Below are 16,161 nucleotides of genomic sequence, written 5' to 3'. Positions count from 1 at the left end.
GAGGGAGTTGCTGTGCCAGGTAATTATAGGTAATAATTGGGGATCTACGGCTGAAACTCTGGGGTCCCCTCTATCAAATAGAAACAAGATTCTTTCCTCCTCCAAAATAAAATATTAAACAGATACAGAGCACACAAAAAATGTATCTATATACATTATATATATATATGTTTAACATAGGACTAAAAAGCATAAGCTGGTCTGCATCAAGTATTCAACAGTATAGCAAAGCTGTAATTTGTCAATGTAACCCCATGTTGCCTGTACTGTGTGTAGGGAATGCATAGCTGACACTGAATAAAATGATATTTTTAGCTGGCAGGACAGAAAAGTGGTGACAGGTTCCCTTTAAGTGGAAAAACCATAAGAGACCTGAAAAATGTACAATTTACCATAATTCCAAAAACTGGAGTAAATTATAGTGCATGCCTGGACTGACTTTTTTGGCACCTGCTAAACAAGAAATACCTTGTCATGTATTTTCATAAGTTTATTTCTTGTGTTTATATTGATGTATAATTATAAAAATTGTTTTGCAATTCTGCATATTGTCATTTTCATACTTTTTTCTTTACTACTCATCCAATGGTTCTAACCTTTCTTGGTAACATCTTCACGTTCCACCTTCATTATCTGTGTTGTTTGGTTGTTTTATTTGCAGTGATCTTGTATATGTAATTTTTAGGACAAAACTTCTATCTTGTACATTTACCAAGACTGCTATGACAAGAGCCAGCGTTAGGGGGAATTAACTAGGCAATTGCCAAGGGCTTCCAATCCATTTAGGGGCCCCGGAGTATACAGAAGGATACACTGCTAATAGCATTATCAGTGTAGCTTCCGATGTGGAGACTGCAGGACCTTTGGTGACATCCCAAGCATGGAAAAGTCATGTGACCATGATGTCACCACAGGTCCTGTACTCTGCGGAACTCAGAGAACTAAAGAGGAGATAGACTGCTAGTAAGTCCTGAAGTGTGTGTGTCTGTCTGTGTGTAGGTGTCTCTGCCTGTATGACCAAAACGGAAAATTCTTGGTGTAAAGGCGCACCAGTACCCATAAAAGAGAACAAACTATCTGAATACTGAAAAATATAAAGCTTTATTTGGTTACTATTCATGAACAAAAAAAGTGCATATTGAAACCAATTCAAAATCAAAGACAAAAAAGGATTTGTCTTTGTAGAAAATACAATCTAAACAACAGAATAAAAGTGTGGGCATATAGACTAGCTCCTTCCAAGATAAACAGATATATGCATTGGCAATATGCCCAAAAAATGATGACGGCTAAATATACAGTGCCTTGCGAAAGTATTCGGCCCCCTGGAACTTTTCAACATTTTCCCACATATCATGTTTCAAACATAAAGATACAAAATGTAAATTTTTGGTGAAGAATCAACAACAAGTGGAACACAATTGGGAAGTTGAATTAAATTTATTGGTTATTTTCAATTTTTGTGGAAATTCAAAAACTGAAAAGTGGGACGTGCAATATTATTCAGCCCCTTTACTTTCAGTGCAGCAAATTCACTTCAGAAGTTCATTGCGGATCTCTGAATGATCCAATGTTGCCGTAAATGCCTAATGATGATAAATATAATCCACCAGTGTGTATAATCAAGTATCCGTATAAATGCACCTGCTCTATGATAGTCTCAGGGTTCTGTTTGAAGCACAGAGAGCATCAAGAAGACCAAGGAACACAACAGGCAGGTCCGTGATACTGTTGTGGAGAAGTTTAAAGCCGGATTTGGAAACAAAAAGATTTCCAAAACTTTAAACATCCCAAGGAGCACTGTGCAAGCGATCATATTGAAATGGAAGGAGTATCATACCACTGTAAATCTACCAAGACCCGGCCGTCCCTCTAAACTTTTATTTCAAACAAAGAGAAGACTTATCAGAAATGCAGCCAAGAGACCCATGATCACTCTGGATGAACTGCAGAGATCTACAACTGAGGTGGGACTGTCTGTCCATAGGACAACAATCAGTCGTACACTGCACAAATCTGGCATTTATGGAAGAGTGGCAAGAAGAAAGCCATTTCTCAAAGATATCCATAAAAAGTGTAATTTAAAGTTTGCAACAAGCCACCTGGGAGACACACCAAACATGTGGAAGAAGGTGCTCTGGTCAGATGAAACAAAAATCGAACTTTTTGGCAACATTGCCAAACGATATGTTTGGCGTAAAGGCAACACAGCTCATCACCCTGAACACACCATCGCCACTGTCAAACATGGTGGTGGCAGCATCATGGTTTGGTCCTGCTTTTCTTCATCAGGGACAGGTAAGATGGTTAAAATTGAAGCGAAGATGGATGGAGCCAAATACAGGACCATTCTTGAAGAAAACCTGTTGGAGTCTGCAAAAGACCCGTGAATGGGACGGAGATTTGTCTCCCAACAAGACAATGATCCCAAACAAAGCAAAATCTACAATGGAACAGTTCACAAAAAAAGTATCAAGGTGCTAGAATGGCCAAGTCAAAGTCCAGACCTCAATCCAATCGAGAATCTGTGGAAAGAGCTGAAAACTGCTGTTCACAAACGATCTCCATCAAACCTCACTGAGCTCGAGCTGTTTGCCAAGGAAGAATGTGCAAGAATTTCAGTCTCTCGATGTAGAAAACTTATGGACACATACCCTAAGCGACTTGCAGCTGTAATTGCAGCAAAAGATGGCGCAACAAAGTATTAAGTTAAAGGGCCGAATAATATTGCACGCCCCACTTTTCAGTTTTTGAATTTCCACAAAAATTTTAAATAACCAATAAATTTCGTTCAACTTCACAATTGTGTTCCACTTGTTGTTGATTTTTCACCAAAAATTTACATTTAGATTTCAAGCATGATATGTGGGAAAAAGTTTAAAAAGTTCCAGGGGGCCGAATACTTTCGCAAGGCACTGTAACAGGAACAACTCTATTAAAACCAAAAAAAACACAAATATGGTAAATTCAAATAAATAGTAAGGATCTCAGATAAAGAAAAAGAGACATGTGAGTATGAATAGAGGGGAGAGAGAGACTACAGACCCCAATGTCTTGCACCAACATGTGGCTTCTTCAGCAGAGTGTGTCAAATGTTCATAAATATCAAATATACAATTAATGTATAGAAAAGTGAAGCAGATTGCACTTTCTTATACAAGGGGACACTGCAAAGAGATGTATACCATGCAGTAACGTCTCTTAACAGTAGGTTCCTATGGTGGACAGATGCTTCGGGATTCATTTTGACAGTGCACATTGATATACAGTGGGTATGGAAAGTATTCATACCCATTTACATTTTCCACTCTTTGTTTCATTGCACCCATTTGGTAAATTCAAAAAAGGTTCATTTTTTTCTCATTAATGTACACTCTGCAGCCCATCTTTACTGAAAACTCCCCCAGAAATTTAGTAATTTTTGCAAATTTATTAAAAAAGAAAAACTGAAATATCACCTGGCCATAAGTATTCAGACCCTGTGCTCAGTATTGAGTAGACGCACCCTTTTGACCTAGTACAGCCATGAGTCTTCTTGGGAATGGTGCAACAAGTTTTCCACACTTAGATTTGGGAATCCTCTGCCATTCTTCCCTGCAGATCCTCTCCAGCTCCTTCAGGTTGGGTGGTGAACAGCCATTTTCAGGTCTCTCTAGAGATGCTTAATTGGGTTTAGGTCAGGGCTCTGGCTGGGCCAGTCAAGATTGGTCACAGAGTTGTTCTGAAGCTAACCCTATGTTATTTTAGCTGTGTGCTTAGGGTCACTATCTTATTGGAAAGCGAATCTTCGGCCAAGTGTGAGATCCAGAGCACTCTGGAAGAGGTTTTCATCCAGAATATCTTTGTACTTGGCTGCATTCATGTTTCCTTCAATGACAACCAGTCGTCCTGTCCCTGCAGCTGAAAAACACCCCATAGCATGATGCTGCCACGTTTCACTGTTGGGATTGTATTGGGCAGGTGATGAGCAGTACCTAGTTTTCTCCACACACTGCTTAGAATTATCACCAAAAAAGTCTATCTTTGTCTCATCAGACCAGAGAATCATATTTCTCATAGTCTGGGAGTCCTTCATGCGTTTTTTAGCAAACTCTTTGTGGGTTTTCATATGTCTTGCACTGAGAAGAGGCTTCCGTCGGGCCACTCTGCCATAAAGGCCCAACTGGTGGAGGGCTGCAGTGATAGTTGACTTTGTGGAACTTTCTCCCATCTCCCTACTGCATCTCTGGAGCTCAGCCACAGTGATCTTGGGGTTCTTCTTTACCTCTCGCACCAAGGCTCTTCTCCCATAATTGCTCAGCTTGGCTGGTGGGCCAGGTCTAGGAAGACTTATGGTGGCCCCAAACTTCTTCCATGTAAGGATTATGGAGGCCACTGTGCTCTTAGGAAACTTGAGTACTGCAGAAATTCTGTTGTAACCTTGGCCAGATCTGTGCCTTGCCACAATTCTGTCTCTGTTCTGAGCTCCTTGGCCATTTCCTTTGACCTCATGATTCTCATTTGGTCTCACATGCACTAAGAGCTGTGAGGTCTTAAGGTACCTTCACACTGAACAACTTAACAACGATATCGCTAGCGATCCGTGACATTGCAGCGTCCTGGATAGCGATATCATTGTGTTTGACACGCAACAGCGATCAGGATCCTGCTGTGACATCGTTGGTCGGAGCTAGAAGGCCAGCACCTTATTTCGTCGCTGGATCTCCCGCTGACATCGCTGAATCGGCATGAGTGACGCCGATTCAGCGATATCTTCACTGGTAACCAGGGTAAACATCGGGTTACTAAGCGCAGGGTCGCGCTTAGTAACCCGATATTTATCCTGGTTACCAGTGTAAATGTAAAAAAAAAAGAAAACACTACATTCTTTCATTCCGATGTCTGTCGCGTCCCCCGGCGTTCTGCTTCCCTGCACTGTGTCAGCGCCGGCTGGCCGTAAAGCAGGGCACAGCAGTGACGTCACCGCTCTGCTTTACGGCCGGCGCTTACAGTGCAGGGAAGCAGAACGCCGGGGGACGCGACAGACATCGGAATGTAGGTATGTAGTGTTTGGTTTTTTTTTACATTTACACTGGTAACCAGGGTAAACATCGGGTTACTAAGCGCGGCCCTGCGCTTAGTAACCCGATGTTTACCCTGGTTACCTGGGGACTTCGGCATCGTTGGTCTCTGGAGAGCTGTCTGTGTGACAGCTCTCCAGCGACCACACAGCAACGCTGCAGTGATCGGCATCGTTGTCTAGATCGCTGCAGCGTCGCTAAATGTGACGGTACCTTTATATAGACAGGTCTGAGCCTTTCCAAATCAAGTCCTATCTGTTTATTTAAACACAGTTGGACTCCAATGAAGGAGTAGAATGATCTCAAGGAGGATCACAAGGAAATGGACAGCATGTGACTTAAATATGAGTGATTGAGGAAAGGGTCTGAATGCTTATGACCATGTGACATCTGTTTTTCTTTTTTATTAAAATTGCAAAAATTTCTACATTTGTTTTTTTTAGTCAAGATGGGGAGCAGAGTGTACATCAATGTGAAAAAATTAACTTTTTTGAATTTACCAAATGGCTGCAATGAAACAGAGTGAAAAATTTAAAGGGGTCTGAAAACTTTCTATAACCACTATAGAAGGGTTAATATTTTCTTCTCTAGTCCAGATTTTGATTAATATTAACTAGTCTCATAATATGCTTAAAGGGACACTGTCACCTGAATTTGGAGGGAACAATTTTCAGCCATAGGGGCGGGGTTTTCGGGTGTTTGATTCACCTTTTCCTTACCCGCTGGCTGCATGCTGGCTGCAATATTGGATTGAAGTTCATTCGCTGTCCTCCGTAGTACATGCCTGCACAAGGCAATCTTGCCTTACGCAGGCGTGTACAGTACTATGGAGGACAGAGAATTAACTTCAATCCAATATTGCAGCCAGCATGCAGCCAGCGGGTAAGGAAAGGGTGAATCAAACACCCGAAAACCCCGCCCCTATGGATGAAAATTGTTCCCTCCAAATTCAGGTGACAGTGTCCCTTTAACATATTTCTCAAGGTTTCATATTTGGTCTAATATTTTTCTATGCAATGTTTTGAGAAACTGTGTGTAAGGACCCAAACTCATCAGCGTAAATGAAATAGGTCCGATGTTGTTCCTGAAAAATGGGACGGAGTCTTAAGTGAGTACAATGTGATTTTTAGAAAGTAGCATCCGTCTGACATATGTATGAAATCCATATGTAAAGCATTTTAACATTAGCTTTTATATACTGTAATTCGCTGTCATTTCAAGCTAGTTTTCCAACTAGTAAAACATTGTCATATACAGATAAAGATAAATACGGTAGATAGATGTCATTGAGATATATAATCAGTGCTTTATGTGTGTAGTTTTCTGTACTTTTATTTCCAAATTAAATAAATAAAAGAAAAAAAAAATGGCGTAGGGTCCGCCTAATTTTTAATATCTAACTGAGAGAAAGCAGACAGCTGAGAGCTGTTCTTAACAGCCAGGTAAGGGGGTAGTAAACATGGAGCTTCCCAGGCAATTCATTTCATCTAACAACTGTCTGTGTCACCTTTGCTGGTTACTACAAGGTGGGAACCTTGAAAAAAAGGACGCGGGGTTCCTCCTATTATTAATAACCAGCAAAGGCCTGGCAGACAGCTGCGGGCTGATATTAAAAGCCTAGGAAGGGGCAGTAGATTTTATACTAATTAAAATGATACATGGGGGAAGAAATCTGTTTTGTGGGTCTTGTGTAATCTTTGTTTGAAGTTTTCATTTAATGATATGCTCCTGCTTCGAGGAGGGTCTGTAGGTAGGATATTTTCTTTGTGCTCTAGGCTAGAGCACCAAGAAATAGCGCACAAGCCCGCACTGAAGGACAAGCATCTCTCTCATCATAGGGAAACAGACAAAGAGAGACAGAGACAGACAGCAAAGAGACAGAGAGAGAGAGACAAAGAGACAGAGAGAGACAGAGATGATGTGGAGGGGTCGCTGAAATACTTTGTTCTGCTCTGCTCTGTGCTGCTGTGGTGGTGTCTCTCATCGTCTGTGCTGCTGTGGCAGGGTGTCTGGAGGGGGCTGTGCATGTATGAGTGGTTGATGAATATGAAAGAGACAGAAAAAAAAAAGAGAGACATAAAGAATGAGACAGAAAGAGAGAAAGACAGAGAGAAAGACAAACACAAAGAGACAGACAGAGACAGACAAACACAGGGAGAGAATGACAGAGACAGATGCTGTGGTGGGGACTATGACATACTCTGTGCTGCTCTGCTCCTCTGCGCTGCTGTTGTGGGGTCGTGGACATACTTTCTTCTGACCGATGCAGCTGTGGCAGGGTCTCTCACATCTTCTGTGCTGCTGTGGAGGGGTCTTTGGAGGGGGCTGTGTCTGTCTGCCCCTTTCTCTACCTCTATCACTATCTCTATGATGAAGAACATGCTCGTGCTTCGGAGAGGGCCTGTGGGTAGGTATTTTCTTGGTTTCTCTGGCCTAAAGTAGGAAGATAAGACTCTGCCTACAGTCCTGCCCCAGAGCACGGGCATATCAATCACTGAAAACTTCTAACACTGATTACACAATAACCAGAAGACGGATTCCAGGTATAATTTTCATCAGTATAACAGCGCCAACATGACAATGCCTGTAGTTTACTTAGCAAAATCCTGCAGACAGGGTCTCTTTAAATAGTTTTCGGTAAAAAAACAACTTCAGAGCTAAATAACATATTAGCATATTGTAATAAATACCTCTCCCTTGGACCAAACTTTCCAATCTAAGAGCAGTTGTTCCAGTAATCCAACATCTTGAATTACAGCAGTTGTATCATAATGGGGGCAAAAATTGTCATTTTCATTTAGTAACATATCCCCAGTGCATCCTTTCAGAATGGTCTGCAATATAAACAGAATAAACATGGAATTTGCAAAAGTAGTAAGAATAAAACATTTTACTTGAGAAATTATTAAATTATCCAGATCACTTCAGTTCAAACATAAGTGCCCTAAGCACAGATAAAAGCAGACATGTATTAGGGCCTACTGACACTCCTTCAATATGTGATGACAGGGGAGAGAGGCTTGCTGAATTTCAGCTTCAGGTCGTTACTGTTCTGTGGGGAAAGAACAATCATCTGGCAGTCACTATCTCATAGAGAGTCCTGGAAAGCTGCACTTTTATGGTAGAGAGAGCGGCTGGATGATTAATTGACCAACAGATATTTCATGTGTAAATCCGGCTTAAATGCCTTAATAAGCACCTTTATGCCTCTATTATGGGCTTCTTTTTCCACGTGTTTTTCCTGTGGCGCCCCAAACGCACAGCTGCCTAATGAAAGTTTAACTTGTGCTGTAATGACCGAGATTAACCACTTCACCCCCTACGCATTTTCCGTTTTTACATTTCTGTTTTTTGCTCACCTTCTTCTCAGAGCCATAACTTTTTAATTTTTCTGTCAAAATGGCTGAGAGAGGGATTGTTATATGCAGGACAACTTGTACTTTTGAACGACACCATTGATTTTACCATATAATGTACTGAAAAACGGAAAAAAAATTCCAAGTGCAGTTAAATTGCAAAAAAAGTGTAATTCCACTTTTCTTTTTACCATGTTCACCAAATGCTAAAACTAACCTGCCATTATGATTCTCCAGGTCATTACGAGTTTGTAGATACCACACATGTATAGGTTCTTTTGTATTTAAGTGATTCAAAAAAAAAATCAAACATTTGTTAAAAAATTTCTCCATTTTCCATTTTATCGGGTTGGGTGAGAGATTATTTTTTGTGCACAGAGTTGACGTTTTTGCCGATACCATTTTGAGCTAGATAAGATGTTTTGATCGCTTGTTATTGCATTTTATTGCAATATTGTGGCGACCAAAAAAACATAATTCTGACATTTTTAATGTTTTTCTCGCAACGCCGTTTACCAATAATCTGATTAATTCTTTTTATATTTTGATAGATCGGGCGTTTGTGAACTCGGCGATATCAAATATTTGTATTTTTGATATTTTTTTATTGTTTTATTTTGAATGCGGCAAAAGAAAGGTGATTTAAACTTTCATTTTTTTTAAAATACTTTTTTTCACTTTTTACATTCTTCAATAGTCTCCATAGGAAACTTGAAGCTGCGATCTTCTGCTTTCTTGCGCTTCAGCCCTGCTCTGTGTAGCAGAAATGCTCATCCGCTATGACCACCGGCCACAGGGTGGCGCTCATTTCATTCCGGCAATGACAACCACAGGGGTCTCCTGCAGACCCGGGGTTGTCATGCCAACCGATTGGCGACCCGCAATCATGTGACAGGGGTGCCGATGGGTGTGGTTTGTGATGCAATTTCGATGCATGCATTTTAAATGCTACAGTCAGAGACTGACAGCAGCACTTAACATGTTAACAGCGGCGGGCGGATAGTGATTCCACCCGCAGCTGTTAGGGGCACATGTCTGCTGATCAAACCAGCTGTCAAGTGCCGAAAAAGATGACGGCTCAGCGCCAGAGCCCATATCAAAGGGGGAGACCCGACATGCGCCACATATATAAGGCGCATGTCGTGAAGGGGTAAAATAAAACTTACCTGATGGTGAGCCGCCGCCTCGCCATCGCCAGAACCGCCTCACCCCCTACCTTCTTCCTCTTCCCCACTATCCCATAGAATGTAAGTCCGCAAGGACATGGTCCTCTCCCCTCTGTACCAGTCTGTCATTGTAAACTTGATTACTGTAAACGATATCTATAACCCTGTACGTAACCCCTTTCTCATGTACAGTACCATGGAATTAATGGTGCTATATAAATAAATAATAATAATAATAAATGGTAACTCCTCTGATTACTGCGGTTATGGGTGACCACAACATTGATCAAAGTGGACTTTGCTGTTATGATTGAGTCACTGAGTTTCCCCATGATGATATTTGGGACCAGTGTCGGACTGGGTTGGCAAAGGCCCACCAATAACATTGACTCTTGGAGCTCCCTGTTCAGTTGCCTGCAAAAATGACTTGACCCTAGTAACAAATATATTTTTGCTTTTATGTAATGCTAATTTGGCTAGGTTGTTTACTGAAATAATTAGATGAAAGTGAGTCAAGTGTAATAGCACTGCTCATTAGCACTCCTTCCCAAGGGCCTACCGGAGGATTCTCCTGTTCACCTGTGGGACAGTCCAAGCCTGTTTGTGACTCAGTATTGAGGAAGGAGAAAACACCCCAAAGCAGTTTTGTACACTACAGGCCGAAGTAAATGGACTCATTTTAGGATAAGTTCTAACTAGGTGTTTTTTTATGCTTTTTAAATGCTAATTTTCAGCTGGTTTTCACAGTACCAGCAAGCCTATGAGATTTCAGAAATCTCATGCACACACACTTATTTTTTGTCATTAGTATTTTGTGCTGTGCATAGTTTTTTGGAAATAGAGCATATCACTTCTTTGAGCGTTTTTTCATCTATAGAATTGAATGTAAAAAAAATGCATGAAAAGCCACACCAAAACCACCAAAAGCACAGCAAAAAAAACAGCAAAAACGCTCAGTGTGAATTTGGCCTTAAGGTACCGTCACACTTAGCGACGCTGCAGCGATACAGACAACGATTCCGATCGCTGCAGCGTCGCTGTTTGGTCGCTGGAGAGCTGTCACACAGACAGCTCTCCAGCGACCAACGATGCCGAAGTCCCTGGGTAACCAGGGTAAACATCGGGTTGCTAAGCACAGGGCCGCGCTTAGTAACCCGATGTTTACCCTGGTTACCAGTGTAAAATGTAAAAAAAACAAAAAATACATACTTACATTCCGCTGTCTGTCCCCCGGCGCTGTGCTTCTCTGCACTGTGTAAGTGCCAGCCGGAAAGCAGGGCACAGCGGTGACGTCACCGCTCTGCTTTCCAGCCGCTGTGCTTACACAGTGCAGAGAAGCAGAACGCCGGGGGACAGACAGCGGAAGGTAAGTATGTAGTGTTTGTTTTTTTTAACTTTTACGCTGGTAACCAGGGTAAACATCGGGTTACTAAGCGCGGCCCTGCGCTTAGTAACCCGATCATTACCCTGGTTACCATTGTAAAACATCGCTGGCATCGTTGCTTTTGGTGTCAAACACGACGATACACGGCGATCTGACGACCAAATAAAGTTCTGAACTTTAATCAACGACCAGCGATATCACAGCAAGATCCTGATCGCTGCTGCGTGTCAAACACAACGATATCGCTAGCGATATCGTTTAGTGTGACGGTACCTTTAGTCTGTGAAAAAGTCCCAATCAACTGTATACAAGGCAATAAGCGCTTGTTTACCATCCTATTTACATGCTAAAGAAAACTGATGAGAACAGAACAATCTATAAAGGGGTGGTCAAAAACGAACCTAACATTTAATCTTGAATGTCTGTCCACTTAATGTAGTAATCTAACCTATTTTCTAATATACTTTAATTATAAAGCCCCTACCTTTCCCTCACTAGTCTATCGAACTGCTATATTTTTTTTTTAACCTACTTCACGTTCAATGACACTATGTTTGAGAACCCTCAGTGAATGATGGGATACTCAAACGAGATGTATTCAGGGGCAGAAGATGTGGTGACTGTGCAGCCTCTGCCCCGACCCTTAAACAAAGCGTCATCAGCGACGTCCATCACAGGTCTACTTAGCATGCGTTGGCTCTCAACTCGGAGGTATGCGCAGTAGGATTTCTTCACTGTAAGATATTATTTTAATGCACAGTATGCTCCCTCGCCGCCTCTGGTTTTGAGTGAAAAGCCGGCAATAGAACCCAGTGTTAGTGTGCATTGTAAGGATAAAACCCGGCGTGCAAGAAAAATACAGACTAGGTCTCTGCCATTTCTGCTCGCTGGTTCTCTCCTTACAATGAGGCTGCTAGAGCACGCTCCCATCACTGTATAAATCAGGCGAGTGCCATGTCATTTTTATCGCATAGCACTAGGACCAAAGTTATTTAATGCGGCAGTGCAGACAACTGATTTTTTTCCACTTACGCAATCTTTCTGAAAAAAATTGTAGTGTGCTACAATTTGACTTTGAAATCGGGTGAGACTCACCCATTCAAGTCTATGGGTGCAAGAAAAAAATCGGATGCCACTGTATGACATCTAATTTTTATGGATACATTGTAATTGTGTAATATAGGAAACTGTAAATGGTCCTGTAAATGATTAGCAGCTGCTACTGTAAAAAAAACAGACTGCAAAGGGACCCCACACAAATGACAAGTGAGAAATTAAAAGAGTTCCACTTTTTTGGATGAAAATCACACTGATTTTTTATATTGTCGTGTGGTTCCTGTTGTGAATTCTGCTCTTGGGCTCCCTCCGGTGGTTGTTGGTGGTAGTGCAGTTGTCTTGGGGTTGTAATCCAGGGCAGGTGTTTCTGCTGATTGCAGCTCTACTAGGTATTTAGGTGTGCAGGATCCATGAGTCTTTGACAGTTGTCCATTGTTTTTGGAGGGATTGCATCTCTCTCTGGTTCCTCATGCCCTGCTGCCAATTCAGATAAGATAAGTGTCTGATTTTTTGTCTCTGTGCACACATGCAGTGTGCTTTGCAATTCAGTGCAATCCATTGTGTTTTTGTCCAGCTTAGACTTTGTTTGGATTTTTCAGTCATGCTGGATTCTCAGGAGATGCAGATATACTTTCTATGTCTTTAGTTAGATGTAGAATATTTGTATTATCTGCTGTGGATATTTTTAGGATTGTAATACTGACCGCTTAGAATTCTGTCCTATCCTTTTCTATTTAGCTAGAAGTGCCTCTTTTGCTAAATCCTGTTTTTCTGCCTGCGTGTGTCTTTCCTCTTATACTCACAGTCAATATTTGTTGGGGGCTGCCTATCCTTTGGGGTTCTGCTCTGAGGCAAGATAGAATTCCCATTTCCATCTATAGGGGTATTTAGTCCTCCAGCTGTGTCGAGGTGTCTAAAACGTGTTAGGTACATCCCACGGCTACTTCTAGTTGCGGTGTTAGTTTAGGGTTTGCGGTCAGTACAGGTACCACTTACTCCTGAGAAAGTCTCTCATGCGGCTCCAAGGTCACCGGATCATAACAGGTTCCAGTCCGAGCAGCAGATCCTGGCTGGTCTCACAGTCATCATGTGCCCATGACTCCACTCCATAAACCTGCTGCCAACTTGTGACATACATGTACGGCGGATGTCGATTAGTGGTTAGAGGCCGCAGAACTGTAATTAATGCATCTTTGTTTGTATAAATTTCTATACGAAGCCTAATAAAACATGTAAAGATGCCATTGTGTTTAAAAGGCATTGACTCACGTTGAATTGTAAGCAGCATATCGCTCCCAACTTCAGACGTTGCACAGTGCCCTCCTAAAGTTTGACAGTTTGGACCAGAGGCATGATGGCACCACTGGTCCAAACAGAGTACTCTCCCAGGCTACCAGCAGAGCCAGTTTTTCCTATGTACCATGGGAGAACCACAGGGTGACTGGAGCTGTCTGGATCCATTCAGCTTCAAAACAGTACGAGTGATTGTGCCTTGTCTAGGTAAGGCTACTTTCACACATCAGTTTTTTTGCATCAGGCACAATCCGGCGAATGTTGGAAAAACCGGATCCGGCACAGATTGTGAAAAACTGATGTGACGGATCCATTTTTTCGACGGATCCGGCTAGCATATCTAGATTATTGGATAAAAAAAAATTGAAGCATGCTCAGTTTAAAAAAACGGAATCCGCCATGTTCCGGATCCGGCACCTTCCGACTCCCATAGGCTTCCATTCGCCGGAGACAAAAAACGTTGCTATGGACGTTTTTTCCAGAAACCGGAAATGGCAGATTTTCAGGATCCGGCGAAAAACAGAAGAAACGCAATGTCATCCGGCGCAATCCGGCACTAATACAAGTCTATGGGAAAAAAACTGGATCCGGTGGTAACATTCGCCGGATCCGTTTTTTTGAAGTTTAGCCGGATTGAGCCTGACAGCGAAAACCTGATGTGTGAAAGTAGTCTAACCGGCACTTTGTAATTTTACTCGTTCATGAACTTGAGACAACCCCTTTAATAGCAAAATCGTAGCATTTCCGCACAAAAAAAAAAATCAAACATTTAAAAAAACACTGGGTTAAAGCTGAACCAAACATACATAAAAATGGAAAAATGCATAAAAAAGTAACATAATAAACAGAATAATTGCTTTTGCATATTTTGGAGTGGACACCTCACCTCCAGAAAACAGGCAGACTAAATGCAGCGTTTCCGTCCATGGGAACATGGCCTTACTATACATGATAGCACTGAACATGCTGTAAGAAGGTCACTGGTAATGTGCTAGAGGGGAGATATGTTTCAATGAGGTTATTAGCTTCAGTGATATAAATCTGAAACTTTTGCTGCAGCATGTTATGTGCCGAGTTCGGTTAATTGGCCATGACAGGCCCAAGTTTATTATGAACAGTTGAAGAGGTGAGCAAGACAACTCTTCAACATATCTCCATCCTAGGGAGAGATCCAGGAGGTAAAAGTGAAACCTTTGGTCTTAATGATTGGCCTCCAGGGCTAGGCTCTTGGTAAACAGAGCTGAATCCTGTTTCCTGTGCAGGCAAACCCCACATTTATAAGGGTTATAGTGAGTGCTGTTTTGTTTATGTCAAGGAGACTAAATATATTCATACATATTTCTTTTGTTTGGTTTATGAAGCCTGTTTTCATAAATCAGCAGAAAAATTACAGGAACATTCCTGTGACTACCTCGTTAAACAGCCTTTCTACAACAGTTAGTGCTAGAAGTGTGGACAAGATCCACAGAAATATTGTAACACGGCTATGGACATACTGCATGTCCTGGGTGAAGGCAGCTTTAAGGGTGAAACAGAAGTTGGACAAAATGGAGGATGTGATCAAGCACCTGGTCTAAAACCAACAGCATCAACAGGAGGCCCAGCAGGAGACAAAAACACCTGATACAACAGATACAACAGCAGCAACGACAGATGGAATTAATGGCAAGGAACCATCCCAACCCCAGGTCCAGATAATGACTCGTGTCCGGAAGGTGGTAAGATGTGCCATGCAAACAATGACAAAGGAGGATGATGTTGTGACATTTTTGGCGGTATATGAAAGGGGTGAAGACCGGAAGAGGCAAAGGAGATGATGCCCTATCTAACTGGCAAGCCTCAAAAGGCTTATTATGACCTCGTCTTACAGGACGAAAAGGAATACGCCAACCAAAATGCAGAAATATTGGCACGTTTGGGAGTAACTTTGTCTGTCAGGGTACAACAGGTCCACCACTGGGCATATTTCGATGACAAACTCCCTCACTCCCTAATGTTTGACTTGCTATATCTGGTTCAGAAATGGTTGCCTTCAGAATCCTCAACCCCTGCCCAGATGGTCGAGTGGGTAGTAATGGACAGATTTATTCATGCCCTCCCTCGACCATTGCAGACCTGGGTTGCAAACGGAGATCCTTGGAATGCGGACAACTTGGTTGGCCTTGTGGAAAGGTATCAGGTGGTCGAGAAGTCATTCGGGAAACCAGGTACCATCACCCCGCCATATTGGGGTACCCAAAAGGAGACTTACTCTCAATAAATAAATACTAGAATACTAGAGCTGCAAATGGGGGGGTGTTCAAGATCCAAAAGGCCCACTGACAGGCTGGCAAGGGTAGAGGTTAAGGACTTAATTTCTTGGAGGTGTCAAGGTCTGGGGCACATAGCCACTTGTTGTCCCATGCCCCCCAAACCGATCAACTACAGCTAAGGGTGGCACGGTTCATATTATGTCTATCTGGACTGCAGTGTGAACTGTAAATCCAGGAAGGACAGCAGACAAGTCCTGTGACAATAAAAGGAGTACTGGTGTTTGGACACTGGGAACCTAGTGGACCTCATAAGAGTGACACTTCCTCACCAGTTGATCCCAAGAAGGATTGTGCGCATCTGCTGTATACACTGGGACACTAAGGACTACCTTGTCCAAGTAACCATAGAAACAAACTGTGGCACTGAGTCCCATGATGTCAGAGTTGTCAAGAACCTGATACACCCGATTATAATAGGGCATGACATTACCTTATTCTGGGACTTATGGCAGAAAGGGTAGGTGCCAAGTGACTCGGATAAGAACAGGGTCGCCTTTAAAAACCCCTCATCACAGTCAGAGGAGGGTGGGCTTC

At 42.2% G+C, this 16,161-nt stretch overlaps 1 protein-coding gene across 1 annotated transcript in view; it reads right to left on the bottom strand.

Moving 5' to 3' along the window:
* LYST (lysosomal trafficking regulator) overlaps positions 1 to 16,161 on the bottom strand; it is a 591,077-nt gene that overhangs the window by 330,699 nt on the left and 244,217 nt on the right. Inside the window, exon 18 of the mRNA XM_077289098.1 lies at positions 7,751 to 7,894. Within this exon, the coding sequence (XP_077145213.1) occupies positions 7,751 to 7,894 (144 nt within the window). The remainder of the gene's footprint in view (positions 1 to 7,750; positions 7,895 to 16,161) is intronic.

The sequence above is a fragment of the Ranitomeya variabilis genome, chromosome 2 (genome assembly GCF_051348905.1).
Source record: "Ranitomeya variabilis isolate aRanVar5 chromosome 2, aRanVar5.hap1, whole genome shotgun sequence".
In the NCBI taxonomy this organism is placed as follows: domain Eukaryota; kingdom Metazoa; phylum Chordata; class Amphibia; order Anura; family Dendrobatidae; genus Ranitomeya; species Ranitomeya variabilis.
This window is presented reverse-complemented; position numbering and strand designations above follow the sequence as displayed.